The sequence below is a fragment of the Ricinus communis genome, chromosome 8, assembly GCF_019578655.1.
Source record: "Ricinus communis isolate WT05 ecotype wild-type chromosome 8, ASM1957865v1, whole genome shotgun sequence".
Classification (NCBI taxonomy): Eukaryota; Viridiplantae; Streptophyta; class Magnoliopsida; order Malpighiales; family Euphorbiaceae; genus Ricinus; species Ricinus communis.
In genome coordinates this window covers 12,682,021-12,707,127 of record NC_063263.1, presented here as the reverse complement: position 1 = coordinate 12,707,127, position 25,107 = coordinate 12,682,021, and the positions used below count along the sequence as shown (strand labels likewise).

General features: G+C 32.4%; 4 protein-coding genes across 7 annotated transcripts; 1 reads left to right on the top strand and 3 right to left on the bottom strand.

Annotated features, from left to right (window-relative positions):
* Positions 1 to 850: 850 nt before the first annotated feature.
* On the top strand, positions 851 to 7,374 carry LOC8285348 (bifunctional dihydrofolate reductase-thymidylate synthase 1). Of its 4 annotated transcripts, none has more exons than XR_007217027.1 (12): positions 856 to 1,221; positions 1,847 to 2,367; positions 2,456 to 2,855; positions 2,957 to 3,001; positions 3,203 to 3,268; positions 3,858 to 3,919; positions 4,004 to 4,078; positions 4,183 to 4,348; positions 4,421 to 4,544; positions 5,074 to 5,180; positions 5,304 to 5,488; positions 6,850 to 7,374. XR_007217027.1 is itself a non-coding variant. In XM_048378018.1 (11 exons), the coding sequence occupies exons 2-11, from the start codon at positions 1,937 to 1,939 to the stop codon at positions 5,412 to 5,414; spliced, it is 1,587 nt and encodes a 528-aa protein (XP_048233975.1). In that variant the 5' UTR covers positions 856 to 1,221; positions 1,847 to 1,936; the 3' UTR covers positions 5,415 to 5,627. The 4 variants fall into 4 exon arrangements, 1 of the variants encoding a protein (XP_048233975.1); XR_007217026.1 differs by lacking the exon at positions 6,850 to 7,374 and adding an exon at positions 6,250 to 6,504; XM_048378018.1 differs by lacking the exon at positions 6,850 to 7,374 and having other exon boundaries at positions 5,304 to 5,627.
* A 1,009-nt stretch (positions 7,375 to 8,383) lies between these two features.
* On the bottom strand, positions 8,384 to 10,918 carry LOC8285346 (AAA-ATPase At3g50940). Its single transcript, XM_015715312.3, has 2 exons — positions 9,546 to 10,918; positions 8,384 to 9,067 (listed from the first exon to the last, which is right to left on the bottom strand). The coding sequence occupies exons 1-2, from the start codon at positions 10,572 to 10,574 to the stop codon at positions 8,585 to 8,587; spliced, it is 1,512 nt and encodes a 503-aa protein (XP_015570798.1). The 5' UTR covers positions 10,575 to 10,918; the 3' UTR covers positions 8,384 to 8,584.
* A 3,879-nt stretch (positions 10,919 to 14,797) lies between these two features.
* Positions 14,798 to 16,956, bottom strand: LOC8285344 (S-adenosyl-L-methionine:benzoic acid/salicylic acid carboxyl methyltransferase 3). The gene is made up of 4 exons (XM_048378263.1): positions 16,840 to 16,956; positions 16,333 to 16,737; positions 15,812 to 16,048; positions 14,798 to 15,293 (listed from the first exon to the last, which is right to left on the bottom strand). The coding sequence occupies exons 1-4, from the start codon at positions 16,912 to 16,914 to the stop codon at positions 14,934 to 14,936; spliced, it is 1,077 nt and encodes a 358-aa protein (XP_048234220.1). The 5' UTR covers positions 16,915 to 16,956; the 3' UTR covers positions 14,798 to 14,933.
* A 6,629-nt stretch (positions 16,957 to 23,585) lies between these two features.
* On the bottom strand, positions 23,586 to 24,721 carry LOC8260763. The gene is made up of 2 exons (XM_025156207.2): positions 24,479 to 24,721; positions 23,586 to 24,386 (listed from the first exon to the last, which is right to left on the bottom strand). The coding sequence occupies exons 1-2, from the start codon at positions 24,580 to 24,582 to the stop codon at positions 23,726 to 23,728; spliced, it is 765 nt and encodes a 254-aa protein (XP_025011975.1). The 5' UTR covers positions 24,583 to 24,721; the 3' UTR covers positions 23,586 to 23,725.
* Between the last annotated feature and the right edge of the window lie 386 nt (positions 24,722 to 25,107).

Sequence of the window (25,107 nt, the reverse complement as noted above, 5' to 3'; positions counted from 1 at the left end):
TATCTTTAGAGATAAAGAAGGGCGTGAGCTTTTATACGTCGTATGCCCACTTTTTTTTGAAACATTTCTAGTTGTTTTGGTAGACGAAGATGAAATTGTTAGAGTCGATGTTCCTTTTCGAAGGGCAGAGTCAAAGTATAGTGTCGAACAAGTAAATGTAACCATTGAGTTCTATGGTGGCAAACTAAATGGAGTCAGTTATAGTGATCCTGCTATTGTGAAAAAAATATGTTAAACGCGCTCAATTGTGTAAAATTTTTAAATTAGATCGCACTACTTTGAAATCCGATGGTGTTTTTCGTAGCAGTCCAAGAGGTTAATTTACTTTTGGACATGCATCGTTCCTCTGCTCTCTCTCTCTATATATATATATATATATATATATATATTAGTTTATGAACAGCAACTGTTCTAATTTATAAATAAAAAAATATCTCAAACTTAAAAGATAATTCAAATTTCTTTTGAAACCAAAAACTAACATGAAGTTGAAACATAAAAGAACTGTCAAAATAACATGGTGCTATTTTATTTTAATAACAATATTTATAAAAATAATTCTTTTTAATTTCACACAATTTACTAAAAAATTGCAATCAATTTAAGAAAATAATTCTTCAAAATTATTGTTGAGACCTGAGATGGAGACTCTTATAATAAATCTATTTCTTATTTATCATTTTCTTCTTTTACTTTTATTGCAAACTTTATCCATTAGGCCAATATTATTGGATAAAATAAATAAAAATGGAGAAATATTAGAAGTAGTAGGTAAAGTAAAGGGAGAAAGGCAAGTTATACGTAAATATACACACAAAAGGGCATTTCTAAAATCTAAAATCCATATGTAAAAGAAAAGGAAGGAAATTTGTATAAAAAAACACACTCTGCTGACTGACTTTGGCGGCACTCCGCGTAAACCGTACTCTTTTGGATTTTAATTTCCTTTTTCTTTTGCTTTCTTTTCTCCTCAACCAAACAAAGGGTTTAAAGATTTGAAAGCAAAGATACCCTTTTTACTTTGTTTGTTCTCTTTTTGGCTACTGCCCTTCAGTTACCTTTAATGTCATAAGACAATCCATCCTTATTTCCTTTACCAAAAAAAAAACCTAATTTTGATTTCCCTCTCTCTCTCTCTGAACGAGGGGATTTGTTTGAAGTGAAAGCTTGTCTTTTTTGTTTTTCTAAGGTCTCAAGATTTCAAAGTTTGCTCTCAGATCGGTGAGTTTCTTCTTTGCATTATCTTGAAATGTTCCTTTCTTGTCCGTTTCTGTTGAATTTTTTAGTTCTTAGTTTCTCTTTTTTTTTATTTGTTATGGTTAGAATTATTTTTGGGATTTGTGGGGATTTTGGGTGAGAAATATATGGGTTGCATTTTGTTGGCTTAATGCCAAAGTCTAAAATTTACTGTGAAGCAGGGAAAGGAAAAATCTTTAGTTTTTATATATATGGTCATATCTTTGAATTATGTGTGTTGTTAACGTTCCTTTTTTGGTTTAGAGAATAAAATGGGCTTCTAATTGCTGGCTGAGAAACTAATATTAGGATTTTCAATGAAAATGAGGGAGAGAAAGGAATGTTCTTATTTGCAGTTCAAATAATAAAGAACTGACCTTTTTTGTCCTGTACCTACTTTATTTATTTTTTCCCAGAATTATTTGGATATCTTTGTTTTGTGCTTTGGTTTCGCGGTATGGTGTAAGGATATCTTTTTCAATTGGTTGTTTAAGTCTTCTTTGTTTTGCTTTCAAGAGTATTTTTTTTTTCTTTTTAGCTGGTGGTGGGTGATCTTCGGTGTATTATAATTTGTGCATGTTTTAAGAAATGTTTCCTTTACCAATTTCAGGTTCTACTGCACTTCCATAAAAGTTTGGTGTGCAGTGTTACTTCTAAAGCATCAACATCAAATTTTTGTTATCGGGTTCTCTTTTCAGTCATGGCTGGTGATACGAAGGCAAATCTTTCTAATGGTAATGCTAATATAGAGCAGCATGATCCAAGAAGAACTTACCAAGTTGTTGTGGCTGCAACTAGGGATATGGGTATTGGGAAGGATGGGAAACTTCCATGGAGATTACCTTCTGATCTCAAATTTTTTAAGGATGTTACTTTGACTACTACTGATTCTGGGAAAAAGAATGCTGTTATAATGGGTAGAAAAACATGGGAAAGTATTCCTCTAGAGCATCGACCTCTTCCTGGTCGTCTGAATGTTGTTTTGACTCGATCAGGCAGTTTTGATATTGCTACTGCTGAGAATGTTGTGATGTGTGGAAGCTTTGCTTCTGCTTTGGAATTATTGGCTGCTTCTCCATATTGTCTCTCAATCGAGAAAGTATATGTCATAGGAGGAGGCCAAATTTTAAGGTTTGTGATTCTGATTTGGTTTTTTAATGGGTGAATTGGTCTTTTTTCTGCTTTGTTCTTTAATTTGTATAAATTATATTCAATACAGGGAAGCTCTTAATGCACCTGGATGTGATGCTGTCCACATTACAGAAATTGAGACAAGCTTTGATTGTGATACTTTCATTCCTGCAATTGATTCTTCTATATTTCATCCTTGGTATTTATCCTTTCCCATGGTAGAAAATAACATACGATATTCATTTGCAACTTATGTTCGAGTTAGGAGCTCTGCAGTTGAATCCAATGGTCACGATAGTGGTCTGAGCTCTGAAAGCAGTTCAGAAAATAGTAAGTTCGATGTAAAAAAGTTTTCTTTCCTTCCTAAGATGGTTTTTGACAGACACGAGGAGTTCTTGTATCTGAGACTTGTTCAAGAAATCATCTCTGATGGCATCTTGAAGGATGACAGAACTGGAACTGGTACTTTATCAAAATTTGGGTGTCAGGTGATGTGAAACACTAACTGTCATTGTTCCATTTACCTCTGCTTCTGATTTATTTTCTTAATAACTGGCGAATGTATTCTTCCTTCTTATTTATACCTCAGGTGCGGTTCAACTTGCGAAAAACTTTTCCGCTTCTTACAACAAAGGCATGTTTGTAGTATCTCTTTTAATTGATATCTCATTCCATATTATATTATAGTTTGCTGCTGTTGCTGCAACTAAATTAGTTATTCTTTATACATTTTCTTTCTCCCCTGGAATTTACACTGGCTTGTGATCCGTCATAGGTCAGTTTCATAAGATGATGAAATCTCATTTAATCTCATGTTGTTATCATTGGTTTGTAGAAAGTATTCTGGCGAGGTGTTGTTGAAGAACTCCTGTGGTTCATTAGTGGTTCAACAAATGCCAAGGTTTGATTTTTATGCTTAGTTTCACCTATTTACCCATAGCTTATGCTTTGATGGTGATGCATGGAGAATGTTAGATTTAGTTTGTCACAAGTTCTCTTATATGAAGTAGCTAATAGACTATTTCCTGGTTTTGTTTGTTCTTTTTTCTTTCGCCCTCTGTTTTAAACTAACTATAAGAGCCTAGTGACCTACTTTACTTACTACTTATAAGGGGCATATCATCTTCCATGTCCCTCCATTAGTAATATGCATGGTGCTGCATAGTTTCTATTGTTTGTACAAGACACAGTTAAGTGTTTCCACATTCTGAGATTCTCAATTCATCTCTTTTTGCTTTAGACTACCAGGTCTAGATTATTTAGTTGCTATGTAGCAACTGTGTGATTGCGAGTCTGTAATGTTCTGATATTCTGCAAAGAATTCTCTGAATGTCTGAAATTTCATCAAATCCTTTGTTATTTCAATTGAATTGATTTGCATGAGGTGTCTATAATGATCCTTGGAGATTCCCTTGTCTATTTCCATGTAGATACAAAAAAAAAAAAAAAGATGACATTGTGACCTGCTTTTCTGAATTCTGTGTGCACAGGTCCTTCAGGAAAAGGGAATTCATATTTGGGATGGCAATGCATCCAGGGATTACCTCGATAGGCAAGTATTATAAATATTTATTGATCTTTTCAAGAATTAATTATCGTGCTGATTTTGAATAACATTTTCTCTCTACTATTTTAGTATTGGGTTGAAGAACAGAGAGGAGGGTGACCTGGGACCTGTTTATGGATTCCAGTGGAGACACTTTGGTGCTAGGTTCACGAATGCGCCTTTATCTAATTTTAACTGGTGGATGTGCTGATGGAGGAGTTTTAACTTCAATTCCTTTCTTTTTTTCTTTTTCGTCTTTCTCTTTCCAGGTATACTGACATGCATGCTGACTACACTGGTCAAGGATTTGATCAGTTGTTAGACGTTGTTAACAAGATTAAGAATAATCCAGATGATCGTCGAATTATCCTTTCAGCTTGGAATCCCTCTGATCTGAAATTGATGGCACTACCTCCCTGTCATATGTTTGCTCAGGTTAGTGGCAAGCTATGGTTATAATAATCGTTCTTTTTTCTTAATAAATTTACCTTATTATTTATTTTGCAGTTCTATGTAGCAAACGGGGAGTTATCATGTCAAATGTATCAGCGATCTGCTGACATGGGACTGGGTGTGCCATTCAACATTGCATCTTATGGTCTCTTGACATGCATAATTGCTCATGTTTGTGGTATGCACCCTTGTGAAAATCGTTAATGAACTTGCTGTACTAGTTGAATTTGTAGAGCCATCAATCTTTAGATGGGGAAATTTAGTCATTTGATCAGATAGATAATTGTTCATAAGGCAACTAGTTGTGACAAGGCACCGAGAACATTGTATAGGTGGCTACAAAGTTAAGAGACTATGCAGTTTTGAAATTTTGTTCTTTGAATGCACCTAATTTAGTGACTGACAAATTAATGAGTGAAGAAAGTCTCATGATGTTGCATCTAGTGATAAATTATAGTGACCTGGTGGTACAGATGCCTAAACCATTTGTGGACCAGCTCTTTCTTTATAGTAATGAATTAGCAGAGGGTGCTAAGGGGGCATCATCATGAATAAGGTCTTTAGGAACTAGATCTTCTAACAATAATATTGGGCCTTAGGGGGCTGGCATTCATTGACAGATGGGTAATGGTATCTACTATATTTAGTATTAATGGAAAGGTATATATCCCAAAAATTTGTGTTTAATCGTCTTTAATTTTGCACAGATCTCGTTCCTGGTGATTTTGTTCATGTGATCGGGGATACTCATGTTTATCGCACTCATGTTAGGCCTCTCCAGGAGCAGCTTCAGAAACTCCCAAAACCTTTTCCAGTCAGTAAAATATCAATAGTTTGAGCTGATTAAAATGTTGTTGCTACCATTTTGGAAGCATTATTTCATCTTAGCAAATTCTCCCTTATCTTGGTTGTTCTATTAACTAGTAGTTCCATGCAGATATTGAAGATCAACCCAGAGAAAAAGAACATAGATTCTTTCGTGGCAGCTGATTTTAAACTCATAGGATATGATCCTCACCACAAAATTGAAATGAAAATGGCAGTATAAGTCTTCATTAATGGTCAACGAACTCGGACACTTTGCACTATCCTAGGCAATATTTGCTTGTAGTTTTGAGTCAGGTATGTGTTTTTGTTGCCAATTCTGTGTCCACGTTCAAATAATGATTTGCTTTATCATTTAATCTTTGTTGTGCCTCTATTGTTCATACGCAAGATTCTATCCCAAATGTCCAGTTTCAAGCAATGATTTGCTTTATTATTCTCGTTTTATTTTTTTATTTTTTTATTTTAAATCTTTGTTGTGTCTCTATTGCTCGTGGAAAACAATAACCCAAATGTTCTCTTTTCCTGGGCTCTTAGTTGGTCATTTAGTTTTGTGAACTTACTATCATAATAGAAATCTGTTGCATGGTTGGTTTATGGACGGAAACAGCGAGAAGATCCACAATGCTCTAGATTTAAAATTTTGTGAACTTTATGATTATAGTCCGATTATATATAGAGTTCTTTTAGGATAATTTTCTAAAGTAATATTTGAATCATTTTGAGGTCTTATTTAATTGAAATGTATTTAAATAAATTAGCTGCTGGTACTACAAGCTATTTAACCTGGCGTGTGATTTTATCTACCCAAAGGATCTGGATTCTGGAGGGTGTGCAATCAGAGGCAATGGAAGAATGTTTTCTTCTTCCGCTCTCTTCAGGAAATGGGGTTTTGGGAGATGATGATGCCAACCAGTACAGGGTGGCATTACATTGCATGCTAGATTCTTTGCTAATCTGAACTATATGTTCTGTCAGATCAGATCTTTGAGCTTTGGGATAATCGTATACTTAAGGGACTTTTCACGCTGAAGCTTTGATTTTGTCTAATGTTTCAGGCACACCTATTGGATGGCATATCTTGCTAGAGTATTGACCAAGTAAAAGTAAAAGATTTTAGTTGGATATATGTTGAGTTTTTAGTGAGAATCCTTTAGTCCCACAGTTTTGGTGGAACTAAGGCGATTTAGGCTTTATGTATTTTCTTGCTCTACACTTACTTTGTTTACACTGACATATCACTTAATTGCTACAAAAATACTATAATCACTTTGTTTTAAAAATTGAAATGAAATTTGGACATTTAGAATTTATTTTCCATGTCTTATTGTAGTTCTATTTAATGCAGCAAAAGTTACCTGTCATGTGACTGCTCCTGATTTTCTTCCATATTTTTCTTTTATGATTGGTAATGTTTATTAGTTGAAGTCTTGTTCTCTTTTTCATTTTCCTATGGCTGTTCATGAGTAATATATCTTTCTATGGAGTTTCCACTTACTAAACTTGGGTTTAAAAAGTTTGTCCTGACATCCTTCTTAAAATCAAGTAATCCTGGCTGAACAAGAAATGAAGTTTAGATCAAAAGCTATAAAAAGCTAATTAGTCAGATATCTAAGTTTAATGATGATTAGCAAAATGTTCTTGAACATTGAACACAGGAGTGGCAGAAAGAATTAGTGGATTGGCCATGTCGAAATCAACGCAAATAAAGCTGGCATTCCCACAAATATCCAAGTCCCTGATGATGATTAGCATCATGTTCTTCAGCAACGAACACAATAGTGTCAGAAAGAACTAGCAGATTGACAATAGTTCCACAGACTACAGAGAAGCATATATAATCACTTGATTCTCTTTATTAGCATATAACCTTGACTATGTCGAGTACTAGCTTCTGTGGTCCTATTCTGCAACTCAAAGGAACAGTCAATGTCTTCCACCACCAGTATCTGCCCTATTCCCTTCGAACTCCAACAACTTCCTGAGATCAGACTTGGTTCGAAGATCAGTCAACTCCAGGCAATATATATTAAACCTGATATAATTAGCCATTGCAGCAATTTATCTTGATCTCCCATCACTGGTGGTCCAAATATGTATCCGCGCCGCAATCAGTCTTGTAAAACTCTTTTCTCTTCACAAATCTATCACAACTTTCCACGATCATGGTCTTCACTTTTACTTGTCATAATGTATTAAAAGTAGCAGGATGTTCAAGATTCACCGATTGCCATGGTATCGTCTTGTTTTGCCTTGAAGTATAAAGCTTTAGTGTTTTTCTTTGCTCTCTTTTCTTCAGATTTCTTCACCACATGCTTTATATAAGCATCAAGAGTCCTTGTGCTTCTTGTGGAAATTCAACTCAACTCAAAATACCTTTGGTTAGTTGCAGGCATAAAATTTTTTGAGCCTGCAATATTGTATTTCACTCGTTCTTCTCTTGAGATGACCTTCCATTTCAAAGTAGTTCCATTGAAGGAATCGGTGACTTCTTGATTTTTTCTTAAAGAAAACAGAAACCTTGCTTTCCTGGAAAGTGAAATCTTGAGTCTATTTGTGTTGGGAGGGATAATGGGTTTAAGATAAGAGTTCTGCAGCTTAAAATAATATGGCTTTGGTTAAGGTTATTGTAGTCTCAAGGACTAAGGTTGCCTTTGAAGAAAAGAATTTGAAATGGGTATTGATTTTGTAGTAGATATAGCGTCCGAGCTCAATAGGGAGATGCTCCTTAGCAATGGTATGAAGAAGATGCCCCTGGAGGCTGCGGCAGGGACTGTGGCCTTGCTGGAGAGCGTTTCTTTTGTGCAGTTTAAATTAAAAGACATGTAAATAGTTGTTAATTTCGTTAAACTATGGAAAGAATACTTCTTTTCTTACCCTCTTAACTTAATTTAATCCTTGAAAATTTTCCCTCTTCGGTTTCTTGCCCTTTAGGAACTCAACAAGACCTCTCAAAGCAATCTCAGGTTCCTCAAATTTCATCACCTGTCGACCTACTTTAGCAGGAGTCACTTAGCTCCTCGACATGTTTTAAAAGTGAGTTGTCTGTAATCCCAAAGTAATAGCAAGGACACCATTTTGAAAAACGCAAAGGGACTGCAACATGACATGTGAATTTGCAAATCTATTCAACCTGAGCGCTAGAAACCAGGGTCAAGCTTATCTTTGTCAATGGCCGTGAAAATCGTGATCTCTGAATAAGATATTAGCCTTCCAAATGCACAATATTAAGCTGCATTGACATTTCAGTATCCGTAACATGATAGATGAATTTCATTCCTAATAAGTGGTTCTTAAAATTGTTACATGCTTATGTTCTTCTGCCATGAATTCCGCTTCTTCTATTTTATTAACTCTAGTTTTTTCAGATTGTTGCAACAATATTTCTTGTAACTACCCTTTTTTCTCAACAAAACCATTGCTCATCTCCTGCTTTTGAGAACCTTCTGCTTCTGCTAATCCTGATTCTTCAATTTTAGCTATTCTTTCATCACTTTCTCTCTTCTTCCTCTCCTCTTCTTCTGTCCCCTTGTGCTCTAGGAACTCAGTAAGGCCTCTTAAAGCAACCTCAGGTTCTTCACTCTTCATCAGTTGCTCACCTATTTCTGCAGGAGTCACTTTTGTTATCTCTATCATCTCTTCAATCTCCAAAAAAAGTGGGTGCTCTGTAATGCCCAAGTAATTGAAGGCCAGCATTTTGAATCCGCATGGAGTACAATAAGACATGTGGATGTGGACGTCCATTCGACCTGGGCGCAACAGAGCAGGGTCAAGCTTTTCTTTGTGATTGGTAGTAAACACTATGACTCTTTCATCTCCACAGCTTGACCACAATCCATCTACGAAGTTGAGCAATCCTGATAGAGTCACCTGATACTGAAACAAACATAATAATATGAGTACAGAGAGGATCAATTTTTAAAGACAACCCTAAAAAAAAAAATTTAAGAAAGATGAGATGCACATCACAAAGATTCATCCGCCTGTAACAAGATTTGTCCAAAGGGTCAATACAATAAATTGCAATAGATGATAATTCCGAAGCAGTTCCTTCGGTTATATCTATTTATGTCCTAACCCAACCAATCAATGGATAAGAGAATGGGAAATTGGTTATCCCATATTCTAGAAGAAATTGCTCATCATGGAGAAGCCATTAATCAGGAAACTGATTAGATACTTCTTTCTTGAAAATAAGATTTTAATACTAAATTATGTATTCAAGAAACAAAGAAACTCTTCAAATCAAGTCATTTTATCATAAAAAAATTCCAGCAAGATAATTAGATACTCGAATCTATAGTGATTATTAGCAACACCAAGATTCTATGGAATGCCAAAAAGCCAAAATTACCTGATTGTCTCGAACGTAACCATGACCCTGTCGAGCATTAAGAGCTCTAGCTTCCGTGATCCTATTCTGCAATTCAATTGAACAATCAATGTCTTCCACCACGAGTATCGACTTATTCCCAGTAGAAATCAACAGCCTCCTTAGATCAGAATTGGTCCTAAGATCAGTCAACTCCAAATCATATATATCAAACTTGAGATAATTAGCCATTGCGGCAATCAAACTCGATTTTCCAGTCCCTGGTGGTCCAAACAATAAGTACCCACGTTTCCAAGCCTTGCCTACTCTCTTGTAAAACTCTTTTCTCTTAACAAACCTTTCAAGATCTTCCATGATTACCCGCTTCACATCCATATCCATAGCTAATGTATCAAAAGTAGCAGGATGTTCAAGATTCACCGATTGCCATGCATCTCCTCTCCTCCCTGTCATCCTGTCTTGCCCTAAAGTAAAGAGCTTTAGCGTCTTTTTCTTGTCTTTAATTTCTTTAGATTTCTGTATCACATGCTTTATGTAAGCATCAAGAACCATGTCCTTGTGCTTGTTGTGGAAAGTTAATTCAAAGAACCTATGATCAGTTACAGGCATAGAATTATAATGATCCGGACTTGGGATGTACTTGACCCGCACTTCCCTTGAGATAAACTTCCATTTCAAGGTAACTCCATTGAAGGTATCAATGATTTCTTCATTTCTCTCTAAAGAAACAGTAACCTTACTCTCTTTCTTGGGTAATGAAATCTTGAGTCTTTTCAGGTTGGGAGGGATAATGGGTTCAAGATAGAGTTCTGCGGCTCTGAAGAGATGGTTATCATTAAGGTTATCATATTCTTCAATGACAAAGGTCAGTTCTGAAGAGAAAGAATTAAAAAAGTTTTTGACTTTGTCGTAGATATAGTGTCGAAGCTCGCTTGGCAGATAGTCTTTAGCGACTGTGCGAAGGAGCATGGCCGTCGCGGCAGCTGATGCTGCGGTGGAGAGTATGGCCTTGGTGGAGGGTATTTCTGACGTGGTGGCAAACATTTTCATGGTTTCCCTTTTTTGTGAGTTTGGTTGGTTTTTGGTCTTTCAATTCTGTGGTTTTTTTATGGAAGTAAATTTTAGTTTGATCCTTAGATTAGATCATGGGTTCAGGAAGTATAGCAGGCAAATGCTGGTAAAATGATGATGGTGATTAGTGATTGGTCAGTGGGAAAATGCCAGGAAGAGTGGTTTGGTAAAAGAATTTGGAAGTATAAAAGGGTATTTTTTGACTTATTACAGAGAAAATTCTTGCCTTCATTTAGAGCCCAGATCTTGGTTCAGAAAAGAACTGTAAACCAATCAAAGTCATGGTTTACCTGTTGACCTAGAGTTTTCTTTCCTTTTCTCCTTTTTATTGGTCTTCTTCTCTTTAGAAGTATAATGGGTTAAAAAGAATTTTAACAAAACCTATTTGATTCGTGGAATGAACAAAAAGTTAAGCTCCTTTCAAAATGCAATATTCATAATGCTTGATAAATGTTATGGTATGTCTTAAACAGAGGAATGAACTCCAAGTATGTGCCTATTTGTGGGTGGAGTCCTTGAGTGAACTCCTAGGCTATTGAATTCCATTGTCGGAATTGAAAATCTTGTATTATGAAACCTTTAGGTTTCTGATTCAACGGTTGTTTTTTTCTTTTTTCCTTCTGGATCATGAAGACTAGAATACTGTACATCAGTTAATGAGGACAATTTATCTTGTTTATGTTCTATTGGCTATATGGAGTTGGGTACTTGGTAGTGAATGCTAGTGTGTGGGCTAATCTGAGCTTGTATGGACAGTCATGCTATGAAGCTTCATGAGAATCTTGCTACTGATATTTTACCAATTCTTGAATTAGCCCATCAAGGTTTTTTTTTTTTTTCTTTTGGTGAAAAGAAAAAGATTGATCATTAACCAAGTTTAATTGTCAATTCTTTATTTTTAGCCAAAAGCTATTGCAGAACCTGTTGCTTAAAGTTCATTGGATTTCATCACCCTTAGCATTCTTGAAATGAAGGAACCCAATTGGGCCACTACATGCAATCTGAGGATCCTCATGCTTCAGTAATTGGTCACCAATGTATACTCTAATAGTCTTTTGATGTCTTTAGAACATGAATGGTCAGTAATCCAAGATAATTTTCTGCCAAGGCATTGAATCGACAGGGTGTGCTGTAGGAACTCCAAGAATCATCCCTGCTGAACGGGATCTTAGAAACATTGTGAAGTCTCTTTCAAAGAGCTTCAAGTTTACTTTGAACACAGTACTGGGGCCTGTTTTCGGTAGGTAAATATTCCCTTTGTTCAATGGGAATCCTGTTTCACTCACTACTCGTTCAGGAATATGATTGATATAAATAATGAATCTTGTCAAGTATACAGTCTAAAGATCGTATAGCTAAACAAGAAAATTGCAATGGCATTGAGATAATAATCTAGTGAGCTAGTATTTATTTCGTACTGCAAGAGATCACGTTTCTAAATCATTGAGTGCTGTGTTTCTAACTGTGAACACCGTTGAAGACTGTAAGAGGAATGAACAAGTGAAGAAAATTGTCAGGAAATAGCCTCCAGTAGTAATTTCCAGGATTTCCTGCAATAAAACGCGGTCCAAAATCGCTTCCCTTGTCATTCTCTAGCTTTTTGTAAAAGCATGGCAATGACCTGAATATGGTGTTGAAATCGTTTCGAGGAAGATCATTTCAAGGACACCTGAAACACAGGTGGCTTGCACTTTACTTTCCGACATGCTGCGTCAAAGATGTCTAAAATCTCCCAAACCAACCGGACGAACATCCAAAATCTGCTATCCTGAAACACGTTGTTGTCGGAATTATATAGCTTCCTTATACTCTCTTCTATTATAGGCTTTGCCTTGAACATCACTTCTTGCTCAAAATACTTGTCAATAAGACTAAGGGAGTATTTGTTATTATTTTCGTTTCATAATTTTTATTTATTTATTTAAATAAAAAGAAAACAAAATATGTCTGTTAGAATTGTTTATGTTTTTCTTTTTTAACATTTTTTATTTATTGATTAAAAATAAAACCTCCTTTTAAAGAACTACTTACTAATTAATTTTACGAATTATATTTTTTTTTCTCCTTATATTTTCTTTTATTTTTATTATTTTCCTCCCTTTTTCTCTCCCCATATTCTCTCTTTCTTTTGCGTTTTTTTTTCCATAAAATTTTGATCTGAAATTGAATAAAAGAAAAATATTTTATTAAAACAATAAATGGAAAACTCAAAATAATTATTATTAAAATAAGAACTAGATGAATACCCTCTTTAGTTAAAAGCAAAAATAATTAATAGAAAGTGCCAACTTGGCACATGGGACCCATTCCTCTCTTTGTTATCTTTAGCAACTCTATTTATTTATTGTACCAATTATAATATTACCTCTAAATGCTAATAATAATCACCAAGCACTTCTTTCTTCTCTCTTTATTTTTCAATGTTCAGTTGAACCGTTTTGATTTCAGTTTCGATTCGAACTCAGTGAAAAACGCTTAGATATATTGTTCCTAATGCTATTATCTTCTTCTCATCTCAAGAAAAATATATTATACATAAGAGGGATTAATTTTATTTTTCTCAAAAAAAAAATTATACAATCTACAGACTTAGAACTATTAGAAAATATAAGCCAACAATAGAAATTGTACAAATGTAGAAAAAAGAATAAAAATGATATTTATAGCCATAATAATAATAAAAAAATCTCATAACCGACCTTTGTGCTCTCATTTCTACTTTTTCTTTTCAATTTTCTAATATAGATCTCTAAATTATAACTTTTCTTTCCTCTCTATTCCAATTTTATCACTCCAATCTCGCTTTGGCTTGTAAAGAACTAGACTCAGCCCCTTCTGCTTGAGGACTATGGTAAAAGTGACAGTGACAAAGAGAAGAATGGGTGCTACGTGCCAAAGTTGGCACTTTTTATCAACTTTTTTCTATTAGCTAAAGAGTGGGTCTCATAATCTCCACGTAGGAGTAACCAAATAACAAAAATTAATGTGCATTTACGAGAAAGGTTGATCTGTGCCGATTTTAAAAGAATAGGTTCCAATTAGAGAAAAGAAAACTTAAGGTGTTAATGCGTTACACGAGGTATAATTCAAGGTCCAATATGTACCTTTGGTCTATTGTAAGCAACCATCTTTCTCTTAACTACTCTTACCATGAAATTAATAAAACTTATATTATAATGATAAAATAGGAGACTGAAATTCGAGCTTCTCCACTCTCTGTACTTTAACTAATATAAAAAGACCAACCAGAGGGTCAATAACGTAAATCATTCTATATATAAAAAGATTTCAGTGTTATTGTATTGATTAAATAATTTTGATGTTGCCATATGCAATTTTTCTCTCTATTAATGTTTTTTTTTCCTTTCCAAGCATAAACTGAGAGGGTCATTATTAATATGAAGCGATATTAAAAGACGAGAGATTCTTATTATTCTATAACTAATAAGAAAATAACAAATATATATGAGTGTTTTATATTTTAATATTAAATAATTGACACGTATTTCATCACTTAAAACTAATAAATGTATGTCAATCATCTATCAGTTTGGTGTATATATAAAAACATACATTAAATCTAAACAAAATTTTTTCTTATAAGACATAATATTTATTTATTAATAACATAAACCGAACACTTTATTTTTTAAAATTCTATATTCCTATAAATAATAGAAATTTATATATAAAAAAATATAAATTGTTGTAATTATTTTAATATTGATTGGATTTAAATCGAATAAGATACTTTTGTTATTATCTCTCATTATAACTAGTTTTTTAGTCCATTCAACAGTACTCATCCCTTCACCTATCTCTCTTCATTTAGTTTTAGTTTTTAATTTTTCAAGAAAGCCAAAAACAACTATTAGTATAAAAATTATGGGAACGATCACTATAATTTTTCAAGAAAGCCAAAAACAACAATTAGACAAAAGCTACTATTAAAAATAAAAACATTAAGAAAACAATATATGCAATATCTCATTCTAAATATAATATTGTAACGACTAATTTAATATTTAGTTGTTTTCCCATTTTATCTTATAGTTTTATGATCACTAACTAATTTATCTCATATAATAAACACTAATATTTATAAAAATAAATGATTGAAGAAGCATTCTAGAACCAATCATAAAACACGTGAATTAGAGATTTCCAGACACATGAAAGCCAAATTACGACAAGACACAAACTATATAAAAATATTTATATACTATATATGTAAGTCTGTTTAGGTTTGCTCTTTCATTTTTCAAGAACAATCAAAGTAATTAATAGAAACAGAAGGAAATAACTGACTGAGATCATCACATATGATTCGTAGTTTTATCAAGCCTTCTTGGTCAAGGAAATGACAAGATTAATGAACTGGCATTTGTTAATCTCCATGTGATCTAGCACAACCTCTTCAAATCTATGGAATAAATCATCCATGATTTCGCTTCCAAAATGGCTACCCAAAATGGGTTCACCCACAGCTCTTAAATCAGTGGCGATTATGGCAGCTCTTGCTTTCTTATCTGCACCAGGTTTGGCTTTCTTTATATAAGCGTCCCAGTCCATTTTGAACACTTCTAGCCTTTGTAGAGTGAAGGACCCTTCTGCGTCTATCACTTTCTTTATCTCTTCTGTGGTCGGAGCATAATATGGCAAATTAAATGACTCCATTTTCTCCTTTTTAATTAGGCCCTATAAATTATAAAAATAATGTGATTTGTCAAATTAATATTAATAATGATACATAAAAATGTCTAACAATCATGTGTTTGTCTTATGTTAACCTTTTAACAAAGTTTATATAACATATTACGTGACATAAAATTAGAGTGTAAAATATTTGATGTCATAGTCAACCCAAAAGTAGCAACCCATAAAAAATGAAGCAAAAATGGTGAAATATAAAGATGAAATAACTTAATAAGTGGATCATAATAATCTTAATAATGGGTGGCAATAAATTAAAATTTAGAGAAACAATAATGTAAACATAGATTAAAATATTTAACAGATTTGGACCCTATGTTTAGGGATGTATTGCTTTTATTTGAATGAAAATGCATATTGTTGAACTGAAAAAAGAAAATGCAAGATATCAATTTAGCAACTTGTTACATATAATTCCAAATTTGCATATGCATGTTCTCACAAAAAGGTCAATTTTGTTCCTGAAATTCTATTTAATAAGTGAGATCATATATATATAATACCTCCAAAACCATGTCATGGAGTTTTGACCCAACTACTTCCCATATGCAGAGAGGATCATCACTTCTGATGCTGCCCATTGTTGTCAGGACCATACAGCCCCCGGCGATTAACTCCTCCGACCGATTCTTTAGAAACATTGTGAAATCTTTTTGGAACTGATCCAGGTATGAGTTGAAGACAGCAGGAGGGCTTGTTTTTGCAATGTATATGTTTTCCTTGTTCAATATCTTTGGTGCCTGTAATAATTTTATGTTAATTTATAGGTAGAATTTACTAGGTAACATTCTTCAACAGAATCTTATCATTTTTTGTGTAAATATATTTTGTTCAATATGATTAGAGGAAAACAATTAATTATATCCTGAAAATCAATAACGTATAAAATATATCCGCTTCCTGTATCTATCGGGCTATTAGTCTATTGTGGAAGGGTTTTTTTTTCTCCTCACCTCTTTTGGATTCCAAAAGTGTTATTAAGACAAGACAGGCATAAGAACTAAAATTGGAAAGGAAATTTAACCTCAGAGATCCACATGAGAGCATAAGAAGAGTGAACAAAGTGCAAGGAGTTATCAGGAAAGAGCCTGTCATAGAAAGAACCAGGAACTCCAGCAACAAAACATGCAGCGAACTTGCTTCCCTTCTCACCCTTGAGCTTCTTGTAAAAGCTTGGCAAAGACCTGAAGACAGTGTTAAAATCATTTCCAGGGAGATCATTCAAGAAAGCTTGCAAAGAAGCAGGTGGCCTGTTTAATTTTTGGGATGCTGATTCTATTATATCTACAACTTGAGATATTGCTAGAAAAGTATTTGGTCCTGAAGAGCAACCGAAATCTGCCATCCTCAAGCAGTCTGGAAGCTTGGTGCAATAGAATTCCAGCAAGCTTTCTTCTAGTATAGGTTTAGCCATTAATATCGCTGTTTTCTGAAAGAACAACAAAAAGAAATCAAAGAAAAAGCATTATTTCCAAGTAACTTCTTACATAAGTGGAAAAAGAAAGAAGAAGAAGAGATGTGAGTGAATGACTTGAATGTTTGAATTGCTTGCATAGCTTGTTTTTCCAGTTCCTCCGTTCATGTGAAGGATTTCTTCCAAACCCATTGCTGCTTCCAAGTGCTGCTTTTCCTTCTCTTCTCTACCTAAATTTATAGGAACGTCATATACTAAATTATTGTGCCCTATGGCTGTATTTTATACATGTATAGCAGTTTTTGTTTACACGTTAGTTGGTTATCCAGTGTCTTTTTTTTTTAGAAAAGGAACCCCTCAGTCCAATATGAACGTCCGAGGATTCAATAGATAATATAGATTCCTTTTATTATTCTTAAATATATTGACCATTAAATTCTCAAGTTTTCAATTTTTTAAGAATATATTGTTCACATTATAATTGTTTAGTTAAAATTTATGTGATTTAAATGAAATGAAAATTAATTTAAAATCTTACATAATTAAATTTGGTGGAATTACTTATAACTAAATTAAATTCAAATAAAATATATAGAATTTTCAAATGAATTCTACATTAATTTGTCAATATATTTCATAGCACCAAAATATTTACTTCAACTTTATCATATTTCCATAGTTTAAAAAAAAAACTTTATTATTTTTATTTTACCTCTCATATTTTATAGGCATTTAATTTGATTTGCTCAGTTAAATAAACTAATATGAATAAATGTTGAGTAAGAGCTACAAATTATTACTTGTGCTGAATGTATACATTTAAATAAAGAAGTAAATGGTTTGTTTATCTTTGGAAAATTCTTAATTATTTGTATACATATTTTTTTGACAAATATATATACTTAATATTAAACATACGTATTAAAATATTTAAAATTAATAATTATATCACATATCTATCAATTTGGTATATAAATAAAGATATTTATTTAGATTATTTAAAAAAAATTCATTATATTATAATATCATAAGATTAATATTTATTTATTAATTTAATATATTTATCTTGAGTGTTCTTCCTCCCACACATGTCCTGTAATTTCTTACAAAACCTGTGAATCAAATGCTTTGCTAACATTATGGTGCACGCTATTTTCCACTCATTGCACGATACTCTTTCTATGTACTTTCTCTTTGTCATCATTAAACATTCTACATGTGATTCTTTGGGATTTTTGACCCAAAGGCTTGTTTTCACCTCATTTGGTCTTTCGACTCAATTTAGGAAGTAAAATTCTAATACTTCGATTCCTGCCACCTTCACTAAAAATAGTATTCTCTGGTTATTTTGTTACACAGTAAATGTTTATATATTAATATCATTGGGACTAACAAAGTTATTTTAGTGAGATAATTAACTTATCAATACATAAATATTATTATTTTATGAATAGTTTTATTTGCATGTATATATATAATTAAGATTAAAAAGAAAAAAAAATAAAATCATAATTATTCATCTAAACTTTCATGATTTAGTATTCATTGAAATATAATCAACATTTAAATACTTTCTTTAACCTTTTAAACTTTTTATTTTTTTCCTTCAGTATATAAAATGAGTTGAAAAAACAACTAAATCCTCACACGACGAGGGACAACAGTACAATCCTATCATGCATGAGAATAGGATATAAACTACAGGAGGAGCAGCATCTAAGATATGACAAACAAGAGGCATGGCAGCTGCAGCTTTAGCAAGATGATCAGCAGCCTGATTTGCTTCCATGCTGAAGAGAAACATTCCAATCCTTGTTAAGAAGCTGTTGAATGCCCAAGAATCAGAGACGAGAATCTGTTGTAACTACTGCTAGGGCTCAGTACCAAACTCACAATATAACTGCTACCGGTTTCTATATTTTTTTAATTTTTAATTTAATTTAACAAACATTTAAATCTTAAAATATTTACGCATAATTTACATAAATATATTAAATAAAATCATATGTCAAAAAAGTGTTTAAATATAACAAAAAATATAAAATATATTTATTAGATTACATAAAAATGATTAAATAACTATAGTTTATAGATGCGGAAAAATAATAAACATTAATAAAAAAAGTTAATTAATATATTACATATTCAATTCCAAAACATATGGTATACATATTGAATATTTAAAAGCTAATATGTGTACACATTGATAATATTTCTCCGAAAGAGGCCTGTCAAGCAATAATATTATAGTAACATTAGATAAGTACTTGCTACAGTCTGAAGAAAGAAATGTAATAAACATGGTGCATGCTTTTATTAAAAAAGAAAATTAAGGAAGAGGTTGGCTCAGTTCAGATAAGAAGATAACTACTTTTAGTTGAGTAATTTGAAGTAATTTCCAAGACAACATGTTAGAAATCCCACGTGATTAATGAATGAGATAATTATAAATTTAATTTTTTTATTTTTTTTATTTTTCTGTTTTAGTATTTGAATTATTTTTTTTTCAATCGAGTCTTTAAATCTGCTAATTTATATATATTATGGCATCTCTTACGGATTTTATAGGTTAAAATAATAATTTAATTTATTTTATACATGAAGAAGTGATCTAAATATTTGCATTTCCTTACTTACAATCTTTTCCTTTTTTTCTTAATTCTTTTTCTTTTTTCTATTTTATATCAATCTTCTTTTAGCACTAAAGAAAATATTGAATTAACTTCTTTTAATTTTATTTATTTTAAAAAAAATTACTCATTATCTTTTGATTTTTAAAAGTTAGTTTTTAAAAACATTTAATACCTTCCTTTTTCTCCTCTTATTATTTTAAGGTAAAAGAATACTTTTTTTTTATTTTCTGAGGTGAATATACAAAAATAAAAAATTAAGTAAATAGTATTTAATTATTTTTAAAATTTTATTTGAATGAATAAAAAAATAAAATAATTTTGCTTTTTTATATCTTTTAATAAACAAATGAATTTAACAAAAAAATAGTGTTGAAAATGGATAAAAATAAGTAAAATAAAATAAATATGATATTATTTTAAAGGGGGTATTTAAATTAATTTACTATTCAAAATAAGTCAAATAACAATTTTAACCTATAAAATCTGTTAAAGACACTATATTAAATATTTTAACAGATTTAAACACTTAATTAAATAAAAATAATAATTTAGACACCAAAATAAAAATAAAAAAATTAAAATTTAAAACACCAAATTTGTAATTTTCTCTTAGCGAATAAGAATTATAAATAACTTTATAAAGGTCAAAGTCCACTTCTAAGTGCTAGTTTTAGTTATTTTTTATATTAGTTGAATTCAAATCCCTTTCTATTTGTTGAGCTCTACACTCTCTCATTCATTTAACTCTCATTTTAATAAATCAATTTAATTACATAATATGATCTTTTGCTCCTGTGAAGGAAGACAAAATATAAATAAAAAAACTCATAATATTTTATCAATAAAAGTAATAAACAATTAAAAATAATAAATCTAACATATAAAATTCTAAATGAATTCTCAACCAAACAAATCCATCTTTATTATTCAAAAGTCTTAATTTATCTCTGAATACTAAAAACTCTAGTAGTCATGAGATTTTCTTTCATTTATTTTTATTTGTGAAATATTTTTTTTTAGATTCATTAATAAATAAATAAATCTTATTATTAAAGAAAATATTTAATTCAAATTTCACTTTCTCCACTTGTATTTTTTTAAAAAAATTATATGTATATTTATTTGGATAGAACACACATGCAGGCGTAAACCTTATCGTCCTAATCCAAAACTGTGCCTAATCCTAATCAATGTCATGGTATAAATTTTAAATTGTAGCTGTTTGTGACAATTACTTGTTTAATTCCTTCTCTAATAGCCGTAGATTGAAAAAGTAAAAGTGAAATGGTAGGTAATACAACAAAACCTCTCTATAATAATATTTTATATAAAAATAACCTTTATATGGTAATAAAAAATTATAGTATCAATTTAGACTAATTAGTACTCAAATCTCTATTAAATTATAATTTTCTCATATAATTATAAATTTTATTTAGTTCTAAATATATGACTATAAATAAAATTTTTAATTGGAGTGCAGGTGTGCGGATAATGCATATCACCTCACAAATTTATATTTTTCTATACATATGTATAGAAAATTCATGATTAATTTTTGTTTAATTTTTTTACTCTTTATATATGAATGAAACTTTTACCACTATTTTAAAAATTGAACTGGATTGGTCAGTGTAATTGGTTAATTTAACATGTTGATCCCATTGATGGAGGAAATTTAATCGAATTTTCAATTAAGCCAATCAAAACTCTTGACTAGTTTACTTATTGGTTCAATTCTCAAAACACCAATTTATTTGAATAAATACAGACTTACATTCTCAGTCACTGCATCTTGCTGCATATTATTTTTTTCCCTAGCATAAACATGCATAACTCTTGACTCATCAACACTTAGAGCCATCTCAATACTGTTAATTTGAGACCTATCCCTAGAATCTACCCAAAATAATGCCATTCTATACAAAAGTATTACGTGTTAGGCATTGCAAAAGTATAAAACAGCACAATATTTCAATTTCTTTCATACACAGCACCTTCATCAAACAAAAAAAGGAAATGTGGCAAAGAGAGTAAGGAAATGCAACAAACACAACAAGGAAATGCAGCAAACATAATAAGTGAATGCATAAGTTAATATATGACTTACGGGGCTGCTCTTCCTCATCATCCCTTCGCCTACATTCAAGAGACATGATGACAAGTGTGATAAGGACAAAAAAGCTCTCTTCAAAGTCTCTTGACAATGTGCAACCCAAATGACAAAGAACGACCTATGCATTCAAGAAAACAAGTTGCAAGAAGAAGAAAATAGAAGGTGTGTCAATGGAGCTGTTAGCTTAAGTTCATCCTAATCGAGTCAATTAAGGATTTATTTAGGCAATTTGTAATTAAATTTAGATTTAATTTAGGCTTTCAAATTGGAAATTAGAAATATAGCGAGTGGGGACATATAGTGATGTGGACAGAGAAGACACATGTCAAGAGTGATGTTTGAAATTATCTTTTTCCGGTTGCCAAATCATCTTCAGTTAGCCGGAAATTGGTTGGCTACCCTCAATTAATACACTTTGTATAAGTCTTGGTACCAATTATATTCAAATTAAAGTATTAGTATCAATTTGATACATGCCACCTAGGCTATTTACCCTCTAGTTGCTCATTGTTCATGAATTCTTGTTTACTGATTCAGAAATAAGGAATTGAAGCCTGCAATAAAGCAGCACAAATTGAATTACTTTCTTCCAGAGAATTCAAAGGAAGATCTCTATCTTCAGCTTCAACTTCAGCGACAACGACTTCTTTGAACTTCTAAATGGTTAACAACATATTTTATCTAGTTCTTGGATGCTTATTTGATTAGTATTTGGAACTTGACCCAAAATCTTAATTGAAGATTGTAAATTTATTGCCCCAAAATCAGCACAATTACCTTGTTCTTGGATGCATATTCTTCACAAGTAAAGAATAATTTGTAGAAAACCTACAAAGGTACTCTTTTCTTACATACAGCAATCATTCTCTCAGCAAAAAGTTTTTCTCCAGAACTGAGCTCGGGGGGGCCGTACACCTCCTGACATCCCATAACCATTCACTAGAAATCCTAGTAAAATCATCCTCATCATGGCTCCCAATGAAGAAGTAATGAAAACTGAAGGTATTTATTATATTCTTGCTACAGCTTTTGATTACTCGGTGCAAAATGAAATTCTTGCAAGAGCATTTATGGCAGAAAATGCAAACCCTAAAAAAGATTTGAGTTTAGAATTTTGTCAACCAACATGGAGGATGAAATATGCGTTATCAGATGCCCCTGGATGAAAGTTACCATATTGCTATGGTTATGTCTATTTTGTCTACCAAAAACAACTTATTATTCCCCTATTACTTGCCCTCCAGTTTCATACTGCCATGTCATACTAAAAAAAATATCTATGAGGACACATGCTGAATTTTCTCTTTGTCTATGTTGACAAAGAAAAGAAAATAGAAACGCCATGCTAAAATGCAGCAGCAGCAGCAAATTCCAGTGGTAGTGAAAGCTGCAAGCATGTTGGAAGTAGACGAGGATAGAGTGAATCCCAGCTCACAACCATGTACGATAGAATTTATCCCATTAGCATTAGACCATTACCAATGTCTCCCCTGATTTCAGTTTTTCTCTCTTTGGCTGTAAGGCTGCTAACAAATTAAAGGACAAAGATGCTATTCTCTACATGGGTCATTCATCAATCACTCTTCTACTGCATGGAAGGCCTCACCAGTCAAAAACATTACATCTCCTTTTTCTTTTTTCTTTCTCTTTTTCACTCTAATTTGGATACCTTTTGCTGTTATCCTTTAGATATTTTGTGTGTTTCAGTTGAAAACAAACATGAGGATATTTCCAGTTGGCAATTTTAAAGTCAAAAGCATATGATTTCTTGCAAACAGAACTTTAGAATACAATTCTAAGTATTATGCCATTCCTAGCTTCCATGATCTGTGGCATACGTACCCCTCAATAAATTCCTTTATCTGCATAGAGCCCATATCCAATCTTCAAGAAATCTATTCTCTTGAGGATTTGATTACCATCGATTTGTCATCGGCATCTTTTTGACATTGCTGACAAACTTGCACAACTCATGTTCTATTCAAAAACAAGAACAAGAAAAGAGGAAAATTCTTTATATTTCTTTTGGTATATTAGGAATTATTAAAGGAGTTTGAATCTTAAATTTCGTGCACTAACAAAAAAAAGAGAGAAAAGAAGTTCAGTACTCATGGTTTAAGAAATAAAAACAGACAATTAGATAATCTACATTGCAGAAATGATTTAGCAATGTACAAGACACCCCAGTAATACAAAGGTGGAGGGAAGAAAAAAGTGGGAAAAAAAAGAAAGAAAGAAAAAGACTTATGTTTGTTTATACAGAGTTTTCCTCATCTCTTCTAATCCTCTTTTGCCTAGCAATGAAAGCCTCCACTGTGCACCGGAACTCCTCGTTGCTCATGCTATCTTCAGGATACGATATCTTCATCCATCCTTCACTATTATCAACACTTCTCCTGCATTTCTCTGTCGCTACCCGCCTCAATTCCTTGCAGGAGTTACTACGATTAGCTTGTTCCAATTTTTGTGATTGGCTTCTTTGATATTTCTTAATTTCCAAGGATGCGACAGCTTCTTCTGTAACTTTCTCTTGTACGCAAGTGCTCTGTTTTTGTCTGCACTCAACTTCATATCGGTGCATGCCCCGACTCCTTTCGCTCTTTCTGACAAACTCTTCGTAAAAATCATTTGTTGATTTCTTTCCAGTGGAATCTTGAGCGGAAAACTGGCCTGACTTTGCAAAAAGTGTGATGACTATCGCGTTTCCAACTATGAAAATAAAGCGAGGGCTTGCAAGGATGACAGTTAAGTCCTTGAAGTATTCACTAGAGTTCTTGACAGCAACTGGGAGTCCAATCGAAAACCTCGAAATCAATGCAAGAACAAGACATATCTCTATGAACCTGAACAAGTTTGCAATCTTTTGAAGCTGCCGATGCTTCTTGATCGCGTTCGCCTTCTGAAGTTTGATGTTGCAGATGTTGAATGAATCCATTTACTATAAGGAAATGGAAAGCTAGATGAGGTTATAAGGTGGTGAAGAAGATTTCAGATTCAGGGTTCTCACTCGAAAGAGGATTCATCGACAAGAAAAGCTTCGGTAGCAGCTATTTCTCTGAGTTGAGAATAGCCAGAGGCTACCATGATCGATCGTTTGCTCCAAGCGAGCATATGGAAACAGAGAAAAAGCAAACAAAGGGAAAAGAAACAAAGAAAAACAGAACCAAACAGGGGAAACAGAGTAACCTCTGTTTTGCTCTCAGCTTGGCTTGTGAAATGGAAAATGCTATTAGAGTTCTTGAAAGCTTTAAGTTGTGTAGGGTAGCTATTTATAGATTGTATAATTCATGTCTTCAATTTTTTTTATAAAAAAAAAAGAAAGTATTATATTCTATCCTTTAGCTTTATGGAAAATGAGCAAGTTGTTAGATTTTCCACTGCATTATTGCTCTTCTTTTTTATTCTGCCTTATTCCCACACCATACCTAAATTCTATTCACCAAACAATGTTTTTACAGCAAATGGCAGGCAGATTTGGTGCTCAAGTAGCTTAGCTAAAGCAGTAATATTTAATCTATTTTTCATTATTTGATACCAGCAGAAAAATATATGACCCTATTCAACCTTTTTGTGGGCAAATATTCCACCAAAATATATACCTCATCCTTTTAGAATATCCCAAATGAAGATTTAAGA

Coding starts and splice junctions, on each gene's coding strand:
- LOC8285348 (XM_048378018.1), top strand. CDS start 1,937: ATGGCTGGTGATACGAAGGCAAATCTTTCTAATGGTAATGCTAATATA. Junction 3,002..3,202: donor TTCCGCTTCTTACAACAAAG/GCATGTTTGTAG, acceptor ATTGGTTTGTAG/AAAGTATTCTGGCGAGGTGT. Junction 5,181..5,303: donor AACTCCCAAAACCTTTTCCA/GTCAGTAAAATA, acceptor AGTTCCATGCAG/ATATTGAAGATCAACCCAGA.
- LOC8285346 (XM_015715312.3), bottom strand. CDS start 10,574: ATGAAAATGTTTGCCACCACGTCAGAAATACCCTCCACCAAGGCCATA. Junction 9,068..9,545: donor GTTACGTTCGAGACAATCAG/GTAATTTTGGCT, acceptor TGTTTGTTTCAG/TATCAGGTGACTCTATCAGG.
- LOC8285344 (XM_048378263.1), bottom strand. CDS start 16,914: ATGGGTTTGGAAGAAATCCTTCACATGAACGGAGGAACTGGAAAAACA. Junction 16,049..16,332: donor CTCTCATGTGGATCTCTGAG/GTTAAATTTCCT, acceptor AAATTATTACAG/GCACCAAAGATATTGAACAA. Junction 15,294..15,811: donor TCCATGACATGGTTTTGGAG/GTATTATATATA, acceptor TATAATTTATAG/GGCCTAATTAAAAAGGAGAA.
- LOC8260763 (XM_025156207.2), bottom strand. CDS start 24,582: ATGCTCGCTTGGAGCAAACGATCGATCATGGTAGCCTCTGGCTATTCT. Junction 24,387..24,478: donor GTCGATGAATCCTCTTTCGA/GTGAGAACCCTG, acceptor ATTCAACATCTG/CAACATCAAACTTCAGAAGG.